The 13,229-nt window shown below is 39.5% G+C and overlaps 3 protein-coding genes across 4 annotated transcripts; 2 read left to right on the top strand and 1 right to left on the bottom strand.

Annotated features, from left to right (window-relative positions):
* Positions 1-3,286: 3,286 nt before the first annotated feature.
* LOC103980432 (myb-related protein 306) lies at positions 3,287-4,705 on the bottom strand. Its single transcript, XM_009396854.3, has 3 exons — positions 4,414-4,705; positions 4,192-4,321; positions 3,287-4,126 (listed from the first exon to the last, which is right to left on the bottom strand). Exons 1-3 carry the CDS (start codon positions 4,541-4,543, stop codon positions 3,499-3,501), a joined length of 888 nt encoding a protein of 295 aa, XP_009395129.2. The 5' UTR covers positions 4,544-4,705; the 3' UTR covers positions 3,287-3,498.
* A 2,480-nt stretch (positions 4,706-7,185) lies between these two features.
* LOC135581868 (uncharacterized) lies at positions 7,186-9,675 on the top strand. Of its 2 annotated transcripts, XM_065147191.1 has the most exons (6): positions 7,186-7,224; positions 7,355-7,563; positions 7,662-8,509; positions 8,573-8,962; positions 9,028-9,254; positions 9,322-9,675. In XM_065147191.1, the coding sequence occupies exons 2-6, from the start codon at positions 7,478-7,480 to the stop codon at positions 9,571-9,573; spliced, it is 1,803 nt and encodes a 600-aa protein (XP_065003263.1). In that variant the 5' UTR covers positions 7,186-7,224; positions 7,355-7,477; the 3' UTR covers positions 9,574-9,675. The 2 variants fall into 2 exon arrangements, with proteins under 2 accessions (XP_065003263.1, XP_065003264.1); XM_065147192.1 differs by lacking the exon at positions 7,186-7,224 and having other exon boundaries at positions 7,272-7,563.
* A 1,081-nt stretch (positions 9,676-10,756) lies between these two features.
* LOC135635386 (extracellular ribonuclease LE-like) lies at positions 10,757-11,776 on the top strand. Its single transcript, XM_065146418.1, has 3 exons — positions 10,757-10,916; positions 10,988-11,143; positions 11,212-11,776. Exons 1-3 carry the CDS (start codon positions 10,818-10,820, stop codon positions 11,632-11,634), a joined length of 678 nt encoding a protein of 225 aa, XP_065002490.1. The 5' UTR covers positions 10,757-10,817; the 3' UTR covers positions 11,635-11,776.
* The last annotated feature ends 1,453 nt before the right edge of the window (positions 11,777-13,229 follow it).

The following is a 13,229-nucleotide window of genomic DNA, read 5'->3' as shown; positions in this document are numbered from 1 at the left end:
CACAAATAAGAAAAGAGACTGTATTTTCTATTTTTATGTGGTGCATTTGATGGATGTCGCATGGATTATTTATGTCTAATATTATTAGATATTGGTAAAGCATTTTGGGACGCAAAGAAACAAAAAACTAAAAATTATTTTGAGTTGCACAAGTAAAAAAAAAAACAGAAACAAAAGTGTTTTGTCAAATTACTCTTGTAGGATTCTAAAAAAATTGAACTGCACAAAATTATAAAAATAAAAATTCCTCATATGTTTTTAAGAGTGAAATCGATTAATGACTCGTGAAACTTATTATATCTAACAAGTAAATAAAAAAGAAGAGAGAGAGAGAGAGAGAGAGAGAGAGAGAGAGAGAGATAAAATGAGCAATATCTAACAAGTTTCATGTAGCTCGTAAGCGGAGTCGTCTAAGCGCGTTGCGATGAAGAAGATACTCTTCATTCCCAGGCTGTGTACTGTACTGTACCGTCCGAGCCACATTATCCATCTCGAGTACTCCAGAGATGTTACATAGTGAGTGTTGTGTCTCGTAAACCGATGCAAGGCAATCGATTTAGTTCGTGATCGCCTATAAGAATAGCATCGAGCATTTCTCGAAGAGGTGCAACCGGATGTATCCTGAGAGCTTCTGTAATTGGAATCCATGATCGCTTATTTATAGTTTCATTATGGCTACTTCGTGTTGTCGAATACCAATACGAATACGAATACAAAAGCTCACCGCACCGTACCGTCGAATAGTATTGTCGGGTGACGGGGTGTCGAATACGTGTTGCTGCTTCGGTGTTCGGTCGTCCATATCGGTATACGAGACCTGATACCATCAGTAGTATTACACGTGATATAAATGGCACAATCAAAGTATAAGCATCATAAACTAAACACGATCGAATTGAGTTTATTATTTCCAACAATAATACATGATGTGTAAGTACGTGGTTGGTTCGGTCAGCTGGAAACCCGAGAATCATGGAAGGATGTGGAACTTTATGCTGCGGAAATTGTCGGGCAAATTAACTATTCATTTAGTCCTGTTGGACTCACACCAGAATAAATTTAATGCCCAGTGTGTGACATCTAAGGTCCACATTCCTAACGCATGCAACCATATCAGCACGATCAAATGTCATTTCTCTATAGTTTAATCTTTAGGAGCTTATTTTACTGATCTACCAAACCAAATAATATGTATGCTTCTTTGTTTGGAGGAATATATAATTGATGTTTTTGTCTGCACGGTATGATCCTGATCCATATGTGTGGAGTCCTTCCAGATGAAAAAGTATTTTTTCTCTAGTTGTTACTTACACAAAAATCGAAATTAAGATAGGCTTTTCGAACCGATCTCTCTCTGATATTTAAATTAGTCTCGAGATCAATTTATCTAGGTCTAAATTCTCGATTTGTGCACTCTGGAGTTAGGAATATGTTTTTATACTTGACATTAAAGAGATGAAATATTCTATAAATATTTGGTAAGAAAAGCAGTTTGTAATCGTCCTAAGTTATCTCCTAGACTCCCGTGATCCGCATGTGTGGAGTCCTCCGAGATGAAAAGTGCATTCTCCCTAATTGTCACTTGCACACAAATTGAAATTGGGAGAGGCTTTCCAAACCAATTTCTCTTATGTTTAAATTAGTCCCGAGATCAATTTATTCATATCTAAGTTCTCGATCTGTGCCATCCTTTTTATTTGGAGTTAGGGGTATATTGTTATACTCGACATTAAAAAGATAAAATATTATATAAAGATTTCATAAGAAAAGCGATTTGTAATAATCTCGAGTTGCCCTATAGACTCCCGTGAATATTTTTGTGAATATTTCACACGAGAGATAGTTCATAACTAACTTGAGTTGCTATGAACTATTGAGAATATTCTTATGAATATTTTATAGGGAGGCAATTGGTAATCAACGTGAGCTTCCTCTTTGACTCTAATATCACCATGTGAACAAGTGTGTATTAGGTCATCTAGCTTTTTCTTCCTACGAGTCTTATGTGACGTTTGCATGATGAGTGTAGGGATAATTGTATATTTCCTATCAGAGACATCAACATAATTATTAATACTATATATATATATATATATATATTGTTGGGAATAGAACCCTAAATAACAAGCAACAAGAAATATCAAAATGTTCTTTTTCTCAGTTTGTGTAAATTAAAAAGGATACGTCAATACTAACTAAATACCAAACTATCAAATATTATAGCACACGAGCCAATGAAAGAAGCAATAAAACAGTGAAAAAGGACCCATAAATGCAAAAATAAAAATAAAAATAAAAGGAACCACATTCAAGTCAAATGTATGAAGATGGAGGTTGAATCAATCTTCTCTCTCTCTCTCTCTCTCTCTATTTCTGGTTCTCTTTTTTTGTTTTATGTTTACTTCATAAGTTAGGATTAAAATTTATTATTTATTATATAATCTGTATCGGTGGCATCACTTGTGACAATGACGGGGACAGGCCAACACATATTGTATTAAAGGTGAAAAGAAGGTTTGTATATCCAAGGACGTCATGGCAGCCATGAGAGTGAAGCATTTACACCTTCATCTGCATGAGAAAGAAAGGATGAAGAGCCTTCACTTGTGGAGCTTTCCAGACCATGCAAGGAGTAGAGCTTTCTTTGTTAGGTTTGTGTTTCTCCGGGTCTAACAGGAACACATATCCAAGCCATTAAGAGTATTCATATGGTCCTCCAACAGTTATCAGTCACAAAGATCAAAATAATGGAGTAATCCAGTGAATTAAAACTCACAATGACGCCGTAATCCAACATAGGATACGTCCTAACTTGTAAAACTAATTATTTTTTTCTCCTATGCTTATGGAGATTGATTCAAGAATTATGAAGTGTATATATATATATATATATATATATATATATATATATATATTAATTTATTAAAAAATAGGATTAAAGACTCATCATTGGGTTGCGGTAGGAGTTAGAGAGCTATTATTATTATTATTATTATTATTATTATTATTATTATTATTATTATTATGTGAAATAACCAACCATGTCATGCAGTGAATTGCCGGATATTATTATAATATTACGGGATAACTATTCGTGCTTATTCATGTCAATGACTTTCGACTGTCACGTGAGATCGAGTCTCCGTATGATGTGATGGTGATTTGGATGTTGTATCCAACTTTGACGTACGTCAGGCGTATTGTTGTATTGACTATCTATCGTCTTGCCTATCTATCTTGGAGCCTTGTGAAGGAGTAATCCTCCAAAAAAGAACATAGAGCAACATGACATGATCTACTATCAGTGTTCTTCATCTTTTTATGCAGTTACACCATTCAAACTAAAGCTTCCATTACAGTAGTAGTAAGAAGAGGAAGACGAGTTCCCAAAGCAGACATCATTATGCTGTTCTTCGGAATTTACGCCTTAATCTCCTTGAGTTGAGCTATCTTTCCGCTCAAACATCAAGGGATGGATCAATTCATCTCAGGGTCCTCCTATAACAACTCAGCCGTGTCATCCAGTGGCATACTGTCGTCAAAGAGCCATGTCTCGAACAAGGAGATAAAGACTGGAGCTTCCATGGCCGCCCTGTTCTCGCCTAAGAATAGGTTCGGCTCCGATACCTCCGGCGTCGGTGTCTCGATCTTGAACGCTGAGTCCGGCAGTCCCACCGGTGACACACCGTTGTTGCTTGCTACGGTAGCCGAACCCTCTGTGGAGGTCGAGTCGCCTCCGGCCACCATGTCAGCTCCCGCGGCAGGCGACTGCTTCATCCATCCTTGTAGCAGCCGAGAGATGTTCTCGGTGCTCGACGCGTAGGTGGTAGTGATCGGTGCCGTTAACGAGAAGCCGCTACTCTGTGGCTTCCGGTCGCCGAGGCAGCTCGGCTTCTGCAAGGACAAGGCCTCGGTGAGGGCTTGCTTCGCCATGCGGATGTCGGCCTGTACCCTCCTCTCCCACTGGTCCTTGGAGACGGGTGGGCATCTGGAGAGCCCTCCGTTGGACGTCGCACCGTCTCCACTTCCCTGAATCCTCCTCAGCTTCTTCTTCAGATGGGTGTTCCAGTAGTTCTTGATGTCGTTGTCCGTCCTCTCCGGCAGATACGAAGCTATGGCTGCCCACCTGCACTCCCTCGGACGCATATTAACCACTGCAATCCGCGATGAGGCGAAGGAGGACGTCGATACCTGTTGCCAAGAAGAGCTTGGAGATGGACGATGAGCCTCTCCTCCTGATCTGTGAAGTTGCCACGCTTGATGCCCGGCCTGAGGTAATTAGTCCACCGGAGCCTGCAGCTCTTGCTGCACCTCATCAACCCTGCCCGCGGAAACCGATACATAAGCAGTGATTAGGAACAGATCACAGTAATCATACAACATGTACGCGATGCTAAATCTTGAGGAGCTCACCGGTGTTGGTAGGCACAGCCCTCCAATTACCAGGGCCGTGCTCCTTGACGTAGGAGGCTAGGACAAGGTCCTCTTCTTGAGTCCACGGGCCCTTCTTCACGCCTTTATCGCAGCAAGGTGTTCTTCCCATGGCAACTCTTCCCCAGAAGCCGCAGAGAAAGGCGTGCAAGGTTCACAAGGCACTGCGACTCGGAAGTCTCTTCGTTTGAAACAGAAGAGGCAGGCGAAAGGAAAGAGAGAGGAAGAAGTCAAAGGTGGGCGGCAGCAAGGAGAGCGAGGTGACGAATCCGTCCGTCCTTTACTCTCTCTCTCTCTCTCTCTCTATATATATATATATATATATAAAGGCCGAGCGTTCAATGAGGTTGCGCCTGGAAGCTTCGATTCGAAGGCAAACATGTCTTCCTCGATCTCCGCTGACGGGTCGGATTTTGAATGTTGTTAGAGATATCATAAATAAATAATATTTGGTAAGAATAATTATAAGATATCATATTTATTTTATAAAATAAATCATATAGTTAATTGATTGATCATTCATGCTAAATCCATCAAATATTTTAATGTTTAGAAGAAAAAAAATTCATCTTTCATATTTGAATCTTTTGATTCGCTTTGAAATAAATTGGCTGTTTCATATCGATTTTATTAATATTTTTTTTAAGAAAAAAATCATCATTTTTTTTTATTAATGAAGTTGTTTTTTTTGGGAAAAAAAAATAAGTATGGGACTCATAGCAATGATTTTTTAGTAATACTTATTAGAACCAAATTGGGAAGTGATCCGATTAAGCCTTATTAGAATAAATGGGACAATTAATCTTACAGTGTGTTAATTAATAAATAATTTAAATATATAAAATAATTAAAAATTATATACGTAGTCAAAAATTAAAAATATAAAAAATGTAATTAAAAAGGAAATTTTTAATACAAATGAAAAAAATGAAAACATTAACCAATATTATGTTCAAAATAAATTGTTCAGTGACATTGAAGAAATAATTTATCCAATATAATTATCATGAATTAAATAACATATACACATGAATCCTTGATCAAAATAGACACCTTTAATCATCTCAAAATGTCAATTCCGTGATTCTACCATAACAAGTCAATTCCATGCTCTAATCTGAATTTTTAAAAGTCTTGCTGCAATATTTATTCCAATAATCAAATCCAATTCTCCTTATATGGGAGCTTCATATCTCGTCTTCTTCAGAGTTATCAATCCTAATTTATTTCTCACGTTAATTCTAATTTAATGATTTATGTAAATATCCTCAGAAAATAACTAGAAAGAAAGAAAGAATGAATGATTTAAGATCGGATTGATTTGACGTAAATCGATCGATTCATACGACTTATCCAAAAAAATATTTCAGTTTATTTTGATTTTTCGACACGAATCAATTTTTTTTGGTTCGACCGTCCGGTTTGGTCCGATCATGTAACTAACTACATTTCTCTCTCTCCGGACGATGGTTTCGTGTTTAGACAGACTAATTTACCCAACCACACAATGGTTGGGTCCTACCTCTCATGATCCACACAATCTGTGCCATGTTGATTGCTCGATTGACATTTGTCGAAGATGCGAAATGATCAGTCCATTTCCTCTCACGTAAGCATTTCTCGACGGTCAACACACGCACACAATCACTGCTTTTGGGATTTATCTCGATTAAGGTGTAGATTAGAAAACAATAAATGAAATAAATATATAAATATGTATGTTTATCGAGGCAATGTCTGAGAAAAAGAAGAACAGGAGGAATGATGCTACAGCAACAATTCGCAGTCTAAGATTTGGATTGATGTGGATGAAATTAAATGTGGAAGGTTTCTCAATTATTTCTTACAATGAGTGCTAATTATAAGCATGTACCAATGGATTTGATTAGAAGGTTGCTTTCGAACCATCAACCTGATCTTGATGATCCTTGAAATGCTTGGAATACAATCGAACATACCTCCATGTTTTCTTGGATTGGGCATGTGGGATTTGATGAGAGACTCATCCAAGTTGCAATCCAAATTAGGCCGATATAGTAACTTTTGTGTGTTCTTATTAACCGATGATGATTATGTTCATCCAACATTAATTAGGAAGGTGTGAATTCCAGATTTGATTGATTGCATGCTCCATTTATTAAAATTAGTTTAATTAGGCTTAATCTATTTTGTTTGAAAATCATATATCGAAAGGATATACAATAATAATAATAATAATAATATCCCTACGATGCTCATGTTAGTTGTTTTTTCAAGATTAGAAAATAGAATATATAATTTTTTTAAAAATAATCCCATCATATTTGAAAAAAAAAATATTCTAAAAAAATCGAAAGCTGTATGTTTATCGGGCGCTAACATAGATATCGAACGATGTGGTGTCGATCATTTACCTATCATTTTATATATATCAAGCATAAACTATTGATTTCATGTTGATATAGATATTGATTTCATGTTGAAGGTTGGAGTAACATGAAATCAATTCAATGTTTTCCGGTGAATCATGTTGACACCATTCTCACATAGCAGAGAGAGAGAGAGAGAGAGAGAGAGAGAGAGAGAGAGAGAGAGAGAGAGAGAGAGAGAGAGAGATGGAAGGACTGCTTGCTTGGATCCCTTGCAATTGGCTTGGTCAGCCATTCACCTGAGTTCTCTCTCCCTCGCAACACTTGGCAGCACAAGGAAGACCACCAAAAACCATGAGATCTCGCAGGCTAGCTAGTTGGGTAAATTGCAAGCAACTCCCTTGCCGAGAAACCTCACTTTCGTGTCTCATATCACATCCATTAGGTGGGACTTCGACCTCCCATTACCATGTATTCCAACCCCAAGCTTCATGTCTTCCATTTGGGTTCACGTTCGAGATCTTTTAATGTTTATTATTCCGTTGTTATAGGTAGATTGTCCATTTGTTCTGCAGATCGTACAGAGCATAACAAGATTACGGATGCTTGCTTGAAGCGGAGTTAATGGTGGGTGAATCACATATATTATCTGTTGTTCATGTGCACCACCTCAGTTCCATGAACAGGGAGTTGGAAGGATGGATCTCCTCGATCACGCTTGCCGGTGTTTTACCCTCATTTCACTGCTCATTTTGATCGGCTTCACAGTCAAGCGTGCTCTCAGGTGAGATAAGTCTCGGAAACTACTGCTTCGTTGATGCTCAAGCTAATTATCCCTGTTTTATGATCTGAGAGCTTGCTGTTCCGTTCGTGGCCATGCAGAAGCAGGATAGACAAGTTAGGCGAGTCCACCAGCTCAAGCTTGGCCCCAAGTCATCGGAAAGACAACAATGAAGAACCTGTGTCGCATGTTAATGATGATGACGGAGAAGGCGAATCTTCTTCGAGCACGAACACGAGCACGAGCACGAGCACTCCCAGTGGCGTCATGGAAGAGCCAGAAGCCGAAACGAGCTTTTCGCCGGATGGAGATCGCAAGCACTCTGGTGCGGCGGCTGCTGGTTGCGATGCCGCACACAGGAAATCGCCAAGCAATGTGTTCGACGAGGTTGTAGCTGAGACCGGAGGAGAGCTCGAAGCAGAGGAGTTCTCGGGCTTCGGTTCCGATTCCGACTCCCTTAGCATGAGCGACGGCTACTCGGTGCATGAACTCGTTGCAGACTCTGATGGATTCTTGTCGGAGAGAGACTTCGATGGGCATGAACATGCTGCAGGTGATTCAACAATCCATGAAGAAGAACGTTTGGAGGATAAGGCAGTCCACATCTCCAGTGGCAACAATCCTTCAAGATCACTCTCCTGCTCAGAAACACAGTGGAAGGACGCAGGTGATGAGGACGACGATGGGTTGGATCATCTCTGGGAGCATCAGCGCCTGATAGAACAGCTCAGGTTGGAGTTGCGAGGAGAGAGGGACATCGGTCTGCCGACCATTGTAGAGGAGTCAGAGAGCCCCAAAACGGTCGATGATCTGAAGCCACTGACGACGATCGACAAGAGCTTGCTGCTGCATGAGGATCCCGTGGACGAGCTACACAAGTCACACAAGAGCTACAGGGAGAGGATGAGGAAGCTTGACGTCTTCAACTATCAGAAGATGTTTGCAATAGGTAAGCGGCTCATCCATTGCCATCAACCATCCAAATCTTAACAACTCGTGTTAATTATTCCAGGCTTTCTTCAGCTGAAGGATCCTCTCAAATCAGTGAAACCTCGCTCATCCATTCTCTCCCAAAGCTTTCGGTCGATCCGTCAGAAACTAAGCGCTGATCCAACTGAGAAGTTCATCAAAGAGATACATAGTGATTTGGAAATGTTGTATGTTGGGCAGACATGCCTGTCATGGGAGTTCCTGAGATGGCAGTATGAGAAAGCTCGGAAATTATTCGAGTCTGATACGTGCGGAAACCATTACTACAATCGAGTGGCTGAAGAATTCCAACAATTTCAAGTCACCATTCAGAGGTTTATCGAGAACAAGCCATTTCAACGACCAATGCTGGCACATTTCGTTCGAAATCGGTGTGTTCTCCGAAACCTTCTCCAAGTGCCTTTGATCAGAGGTAAGCGACACTAAGTTTCTTCCTGTTTCTTTTTCTGGAAGGATTGAGCGTCAGTTTTGTTGCAGAGGATTTGGAAGAGAAGATGGACGATCAACAGAAAGTCAACTGTGTTATAACAAGTGAATCGATAGAAGAGATCATGAAGGAGTCACTGAGGATCTTCTGGGAATTTGTCAAGGCAGACGAGGATGCAACTCCATGGATTCTCAGAGGCTTCATAGGGTCTCATGCTGAACTGCAAGATCCATCAGATTTTGACCTCATGGAAGTTGTCCGATCTGATCTACACAAGGTAGATCATGTTGACATGACAAACACTTGTAATAATAACTCTTAACATCCTTCGTTTTCTTGTGCAGAAAGAGAAGAAGCTGAGAGAGATGCTAGGAACTGGGAATTGCATCATCAACAAGTTGAAGAAGCCAAAAGAAGACAGATCGAATCAGGACCTTTTCTTCTCTAAAGTAGACCTCAAGTTGGTAGGAAGAGTGCTACGGATGTCCAAAGTCAAGACTGATCAACTGGTTTGGTGTCGCAGGAAACTGAGCAACATCAAGTTTGTAGAAAGAAGGATCTGCAGGGAACCCTCCTTCTTGCTATTCCCATGTTGATACTGGTGTTGTTTGTTTCTCGATTATTCTTCTTACACTACAATAAATCATCATTGTTGCCATCTTCAAGCTATCTCATCATGTATGCAGTTTGCTTCTGTACATGAGCTATTTATGCAGAGGGTTTTCTGCAAACTTAGTGAATCCAACAGCAGCAACAACGAGAAGCTGTTTCTGAAATTATATATATATATATTGGGGATCAGATGTATCGGTGTTTCCCCACCATTGAGCTCTATCAAATTCCTAGTATTACTTTTCTTGAGCTTCCTCTGCTATAACTTAGAAAAAGAAAAAAAAAAGAAAAGAAAAGAAAAGTGCTCCTCCTGCGAGCGTGAGATTCTTCACACAGATCACAGCTCTTCAATCTCCTCGTGGCCATGGGCCTACTAATAGCAGCGCATGACATCGGATGTGGCCAGTGAACCTATTTGATCTCTCCATGCAACCAGTGAGGAACATAGAACGGTCATGGTTCACATGCCATTGTTCTTGGCTGCCGCCATTATTTGATCTCTCCTTGCAACCAGTGAGAAACACAACATCTTTCGACAGGAGGCAGACTGGAGTAAAACGAGGAACACTCTGCCTATGGAAGACTTCGACACCTCCTATTTGTTCATCTTCAAGATAAAGATAAAAGAAGAGGAAAACCATCAGTATTGCAAAGTTTCATCACTGTTGGATGTAATGCTAGAAGATTCACCTCATTTTACCTGAAGAAACATAAATTCTTTTTACGGTAGATTAAAAGAACAAATGCTTTGACCTTATCATCACTCTGTTTTGACTTGTCATCGGACTCTTTAAATCTTTAATAACATGAGATGAGACTATTTATTAGTCTTCTTTTAATCTTCATCTCAAACATTAAGTAGATGGTCCTGAAGTAGGCCATCCTTCAGCATCATTTGCATGGAGGACGCCAACACTCTTACTGATCCAAGAAGACGCAGAAGAGGGCGGTCGCGTGAAGCTTGACCTTCTTCTTCCTTGCAGGCGTCGCTGACCCGCCAGCTGAAGCCAGGCAGGTTTTCATGGAAGCTAACGAGTATCGTAATCCATCCAAACATGGCGTTTGCTTGCCTCACAAACAAGAGCACTGCAAGCTTCCACAAAGAGAAAGCATGTCGCCCTATTCATCATGCCAACATGGTTACGCGATCCATCTTCCAAACGCTTTGAGTCTCTCCTTATATGTAGGCCAACACGTCGAGGGAGTCTCTCATCCCTTCAGACCAAACATGAAGTTGCCACGGTTCTCTGCCTTCCTTCTCCTCCTCCCCCTCTCCGCAGTCGCATCCACCGCCCACGACTTCGACTTCTTCTACTTCGTTCAACAGGTGGGGAACTCTTCTTCCTTCCTTTCTTCCAAGAGGCGGCAACCTCGTGACCACTCACGTTCTTGCTGCAGTGGCCAGGATCGTACTGCGACACCAGGCAAAGCTGCTGCTATCCTTCCACCGGTAAACCTGCGTCGGACTTCGGCATCCACGGGCTGTGGCCGAACTACAACGACGGCTCCTACCCATCTAATTGCGATTCCGATTGGCCGTACGATGCGTCCGAGGTGATCTATCTCTGATACGAACTGAGATGGTCGAAACATCGATAGCTTACATCGATCTGTGTGTGCAGATGAGCGATCTGATGGGGATGATGCAGATGAACTGGCCAACGTTAGCATGTCCCAGTGGCGACGGCTCAAGCTTCTGGAGCCACGAATGGAGGAAGCACGGGACTTGCTCCGAGTCCCTTCTCGACCAACGCTCCTACTTCCAGGCAGCGCTCTACCTCAAGAAGCAAGTCGACCTGCTCAAAGTGTTGCAAGATGCAGGGATTCGACCCGACGGTGGATTCTACAGCTTGCGAGGCATAGCCGGCGCCATTAGAGAAGCCATCGGTTACACTCCTGGAATCCAGTGCAATGTGGATGAGTCGGGTAACAGGCAACTGTATCAGATCTACCTGTGCGTGGATACTTGGGGGAAGGAGCTCATCGAGTGCCCCGTCTTCCCCAGGAGCAAATGCTCGTCGCGAGTCGAGTTCCCTCCCTTCTGAGACGCCAGATTCGTGCTCGTCTTTGGCCACCTAACTCTTACGACACATCGAAAACAGAGATTAATTACTGCATGCCATTTCCTTCCTATAATTTAACTGTTGCAAAGACATCAATGGAGCTCTTCTCTTGCAATCGATTATGCCCGTCAATTATTCCATCTGGATTTTCACATAGATAAGAGTCGAATGGTTCAAGTGTTGTCTTCTTTCATGTCTCTATGTTTTTGGCGCACTCCTCTTCCGCTGCTAATGGTAAGAAAATTAAATTTAATTAAAAGAGAGGATCGATCACATAGCGAAGATAATTATAATATTTAAAATTTAATAAGAATAGAGAAACATCATAATAAAGATTACTATGAAGAAGAAATTATGAAAATAAATAAGTTATATACAATAAAATAAAATTATATGAATTTAGCCGTAACAATATGTAACTTTGGCCATATAAATAGATGAGCTTTATCATGATAAAAAAAAATATACAGAGTTGTCAGCAAAAAAAATAAAAATTTTAGTTTACCTCTTATTTCATCCCTTTTTTTTTTCTCTCTTAACTCTATTTATCTCTTTTTTTTTCTTTTCCTATAAAGATATTATTTGGATCATAAGACATATAGGAGTCGGTAGAAAGAGACTATGAGTAGCCTTAAGATAATGTCATCCTTAAGATGAGCTAAAGAGTTTCCTTGAAGGACATGAGGAAGAAAAATAAGAAAGCGTTTTATCTCATCCATCGACGGTTAGACGAAGGCAACTTTGAAAAAGTTACAATCATAAACACATCTATAGATACTTAAGAGATTCTTCAAAACTCTTTGAAAGGAATCTTTAAGTTAAATTTAAAACATTACAAATGAATGAGTCTGAGACTATTTTAAATTATTTTATAAGAGTTCCTACCATTGTCAATCAACTAAGAAAAAAATTATGAGAATTTAGAAAATATGCATATGATCAAAACAATACTTTGGTCGAAAAAATTAATTTTATCATGCCCTTTACCGAAGAGAATTAAAGAATTTAAACCAAATAACTATTGATGAACTAATGAATTATTTGCAAGCATATCAATATTTAGTTAATAAGAAGAAACTAAATGCAGCAGAATGAGTTCTCTAGACAAAGCTCACTATGAAAGAAAAAAAATGAAGGCTTAGGTGATCGTAGCTATGGAAGAGGTTAGTTGTGACAGAGGAAGATGAAGAAACAATGAAAAAGATCAAAGTCCAAAACAAAAACAAGAAAGATGAAATACAATAAGTCAAACATATAATCATTTCAAAATTCAATGCTATTGTTGAAAAAAAAAATAATCATTATACTTTCGAATATTATTATAATAAAAATAATCAAATTAAGAAATCATACAAGTGGTACTTAGACACGGAGACTAGAAATCATATGTATGATTACAAAAAATTATTCATGAAGTTGGATAAAATAATAAATGGATAAATTTATAATCTATCTCAAAGACGAAAGTCATCAATTTTTTAAAATATTTATTATGTGATAGATTTGAAGAATAATATTTTTATTCATGAAAATATGTCATTTGTTCCAATGAAATAAAATGGTATTATTGTTCTGAT

Source organism: Musa acuminata, chromosome BXJ3-4 (genome assembly GCF_036884655.1).
Source record: "Musa acuminata AAA Group cultivar baxijiao chromosome BXJ3-4, Cavendish_Baxijiao_AAA, whole genome shotgun sequence".
Lineage (NCBI taxonomy): Eukaryota > Viridiplantae > Streptophyta > Magnoliopsida > Zingiberales > Musaceae > Musa > Musa acuminata.
This window is presented reverse-complemented; position numbering and strand designations above follow the sequence as displayed.

Excerpts from the sequence above, each read along its gene's own strand:
- LOC103980432 (XM_009396854.3), bottom strand. The coding sequence starts at position 4,543 with ATGGGAAGAACACCTTGCTGCGATAAAGGCGTGAAGAAGGGCCCGTGG. Across the intron at positions 4,322-4,413 it reads GGCTGTGCCTACCAACACCG|GGTTGATGAGGTGCAGCAAG; the intron begins GTGAGCTCCTCA and ends TTCCGCGGGCAG. Across the intron at positions 4,127-4,191 it reads CAAGCTCTTCTTGGCAACAG|GTGGGCAGCCATAGCTTCGT; the intron begins GTATCGACGTCC and ends GAGGGAGTGCAG.
- LOC135635386 (XM_065146418.1), top strand. The coding sequence starts at position 10,818 with ATGAAGTTGCCACGGTTCTCTGCCTTCCTTCTCCTCCTCCCCCTCTCC. Across the intron at positions 10,917-10,987 it reads TCTTCTACTTCGTTCAACAG|TGGCCAGGATCGTACTGCGA; the intron begins GTGGGGAACTCT and ends TTCTTGCTGCAG. Across the intron at positions 11,144-11,211 it reads GGCCGTACGATGCGTCCGAG|ATGAGCGATCTGATGGGGAT; the intron begins GTGATCTATCTC and ends CTGTGTGTGCAG.
- LOC135581868 (XM_065147191.1), top strand. The coding sequence starts at position 7,478 with ATGGATCTCCTCGATCACGCTTGCCGGTGTTTTACCCTCATTTCACTG. Across the intron at positions 8,510-8,572 it reads TCAGAAGATGTTTGCAATAG|GCTTTCTTCAGCTGAAGGAT; the intron begins GTAAGCGGCTCA and ends TAATTATTCCAG. Across the intron at positions 9,255-9,321 it reads TCCGATCTGATCTACACAAG|AAAGAGAAGAAGCTGAGAGA; the intron begins GTAGATCATGTT and ends TTTCTTGTGCAG.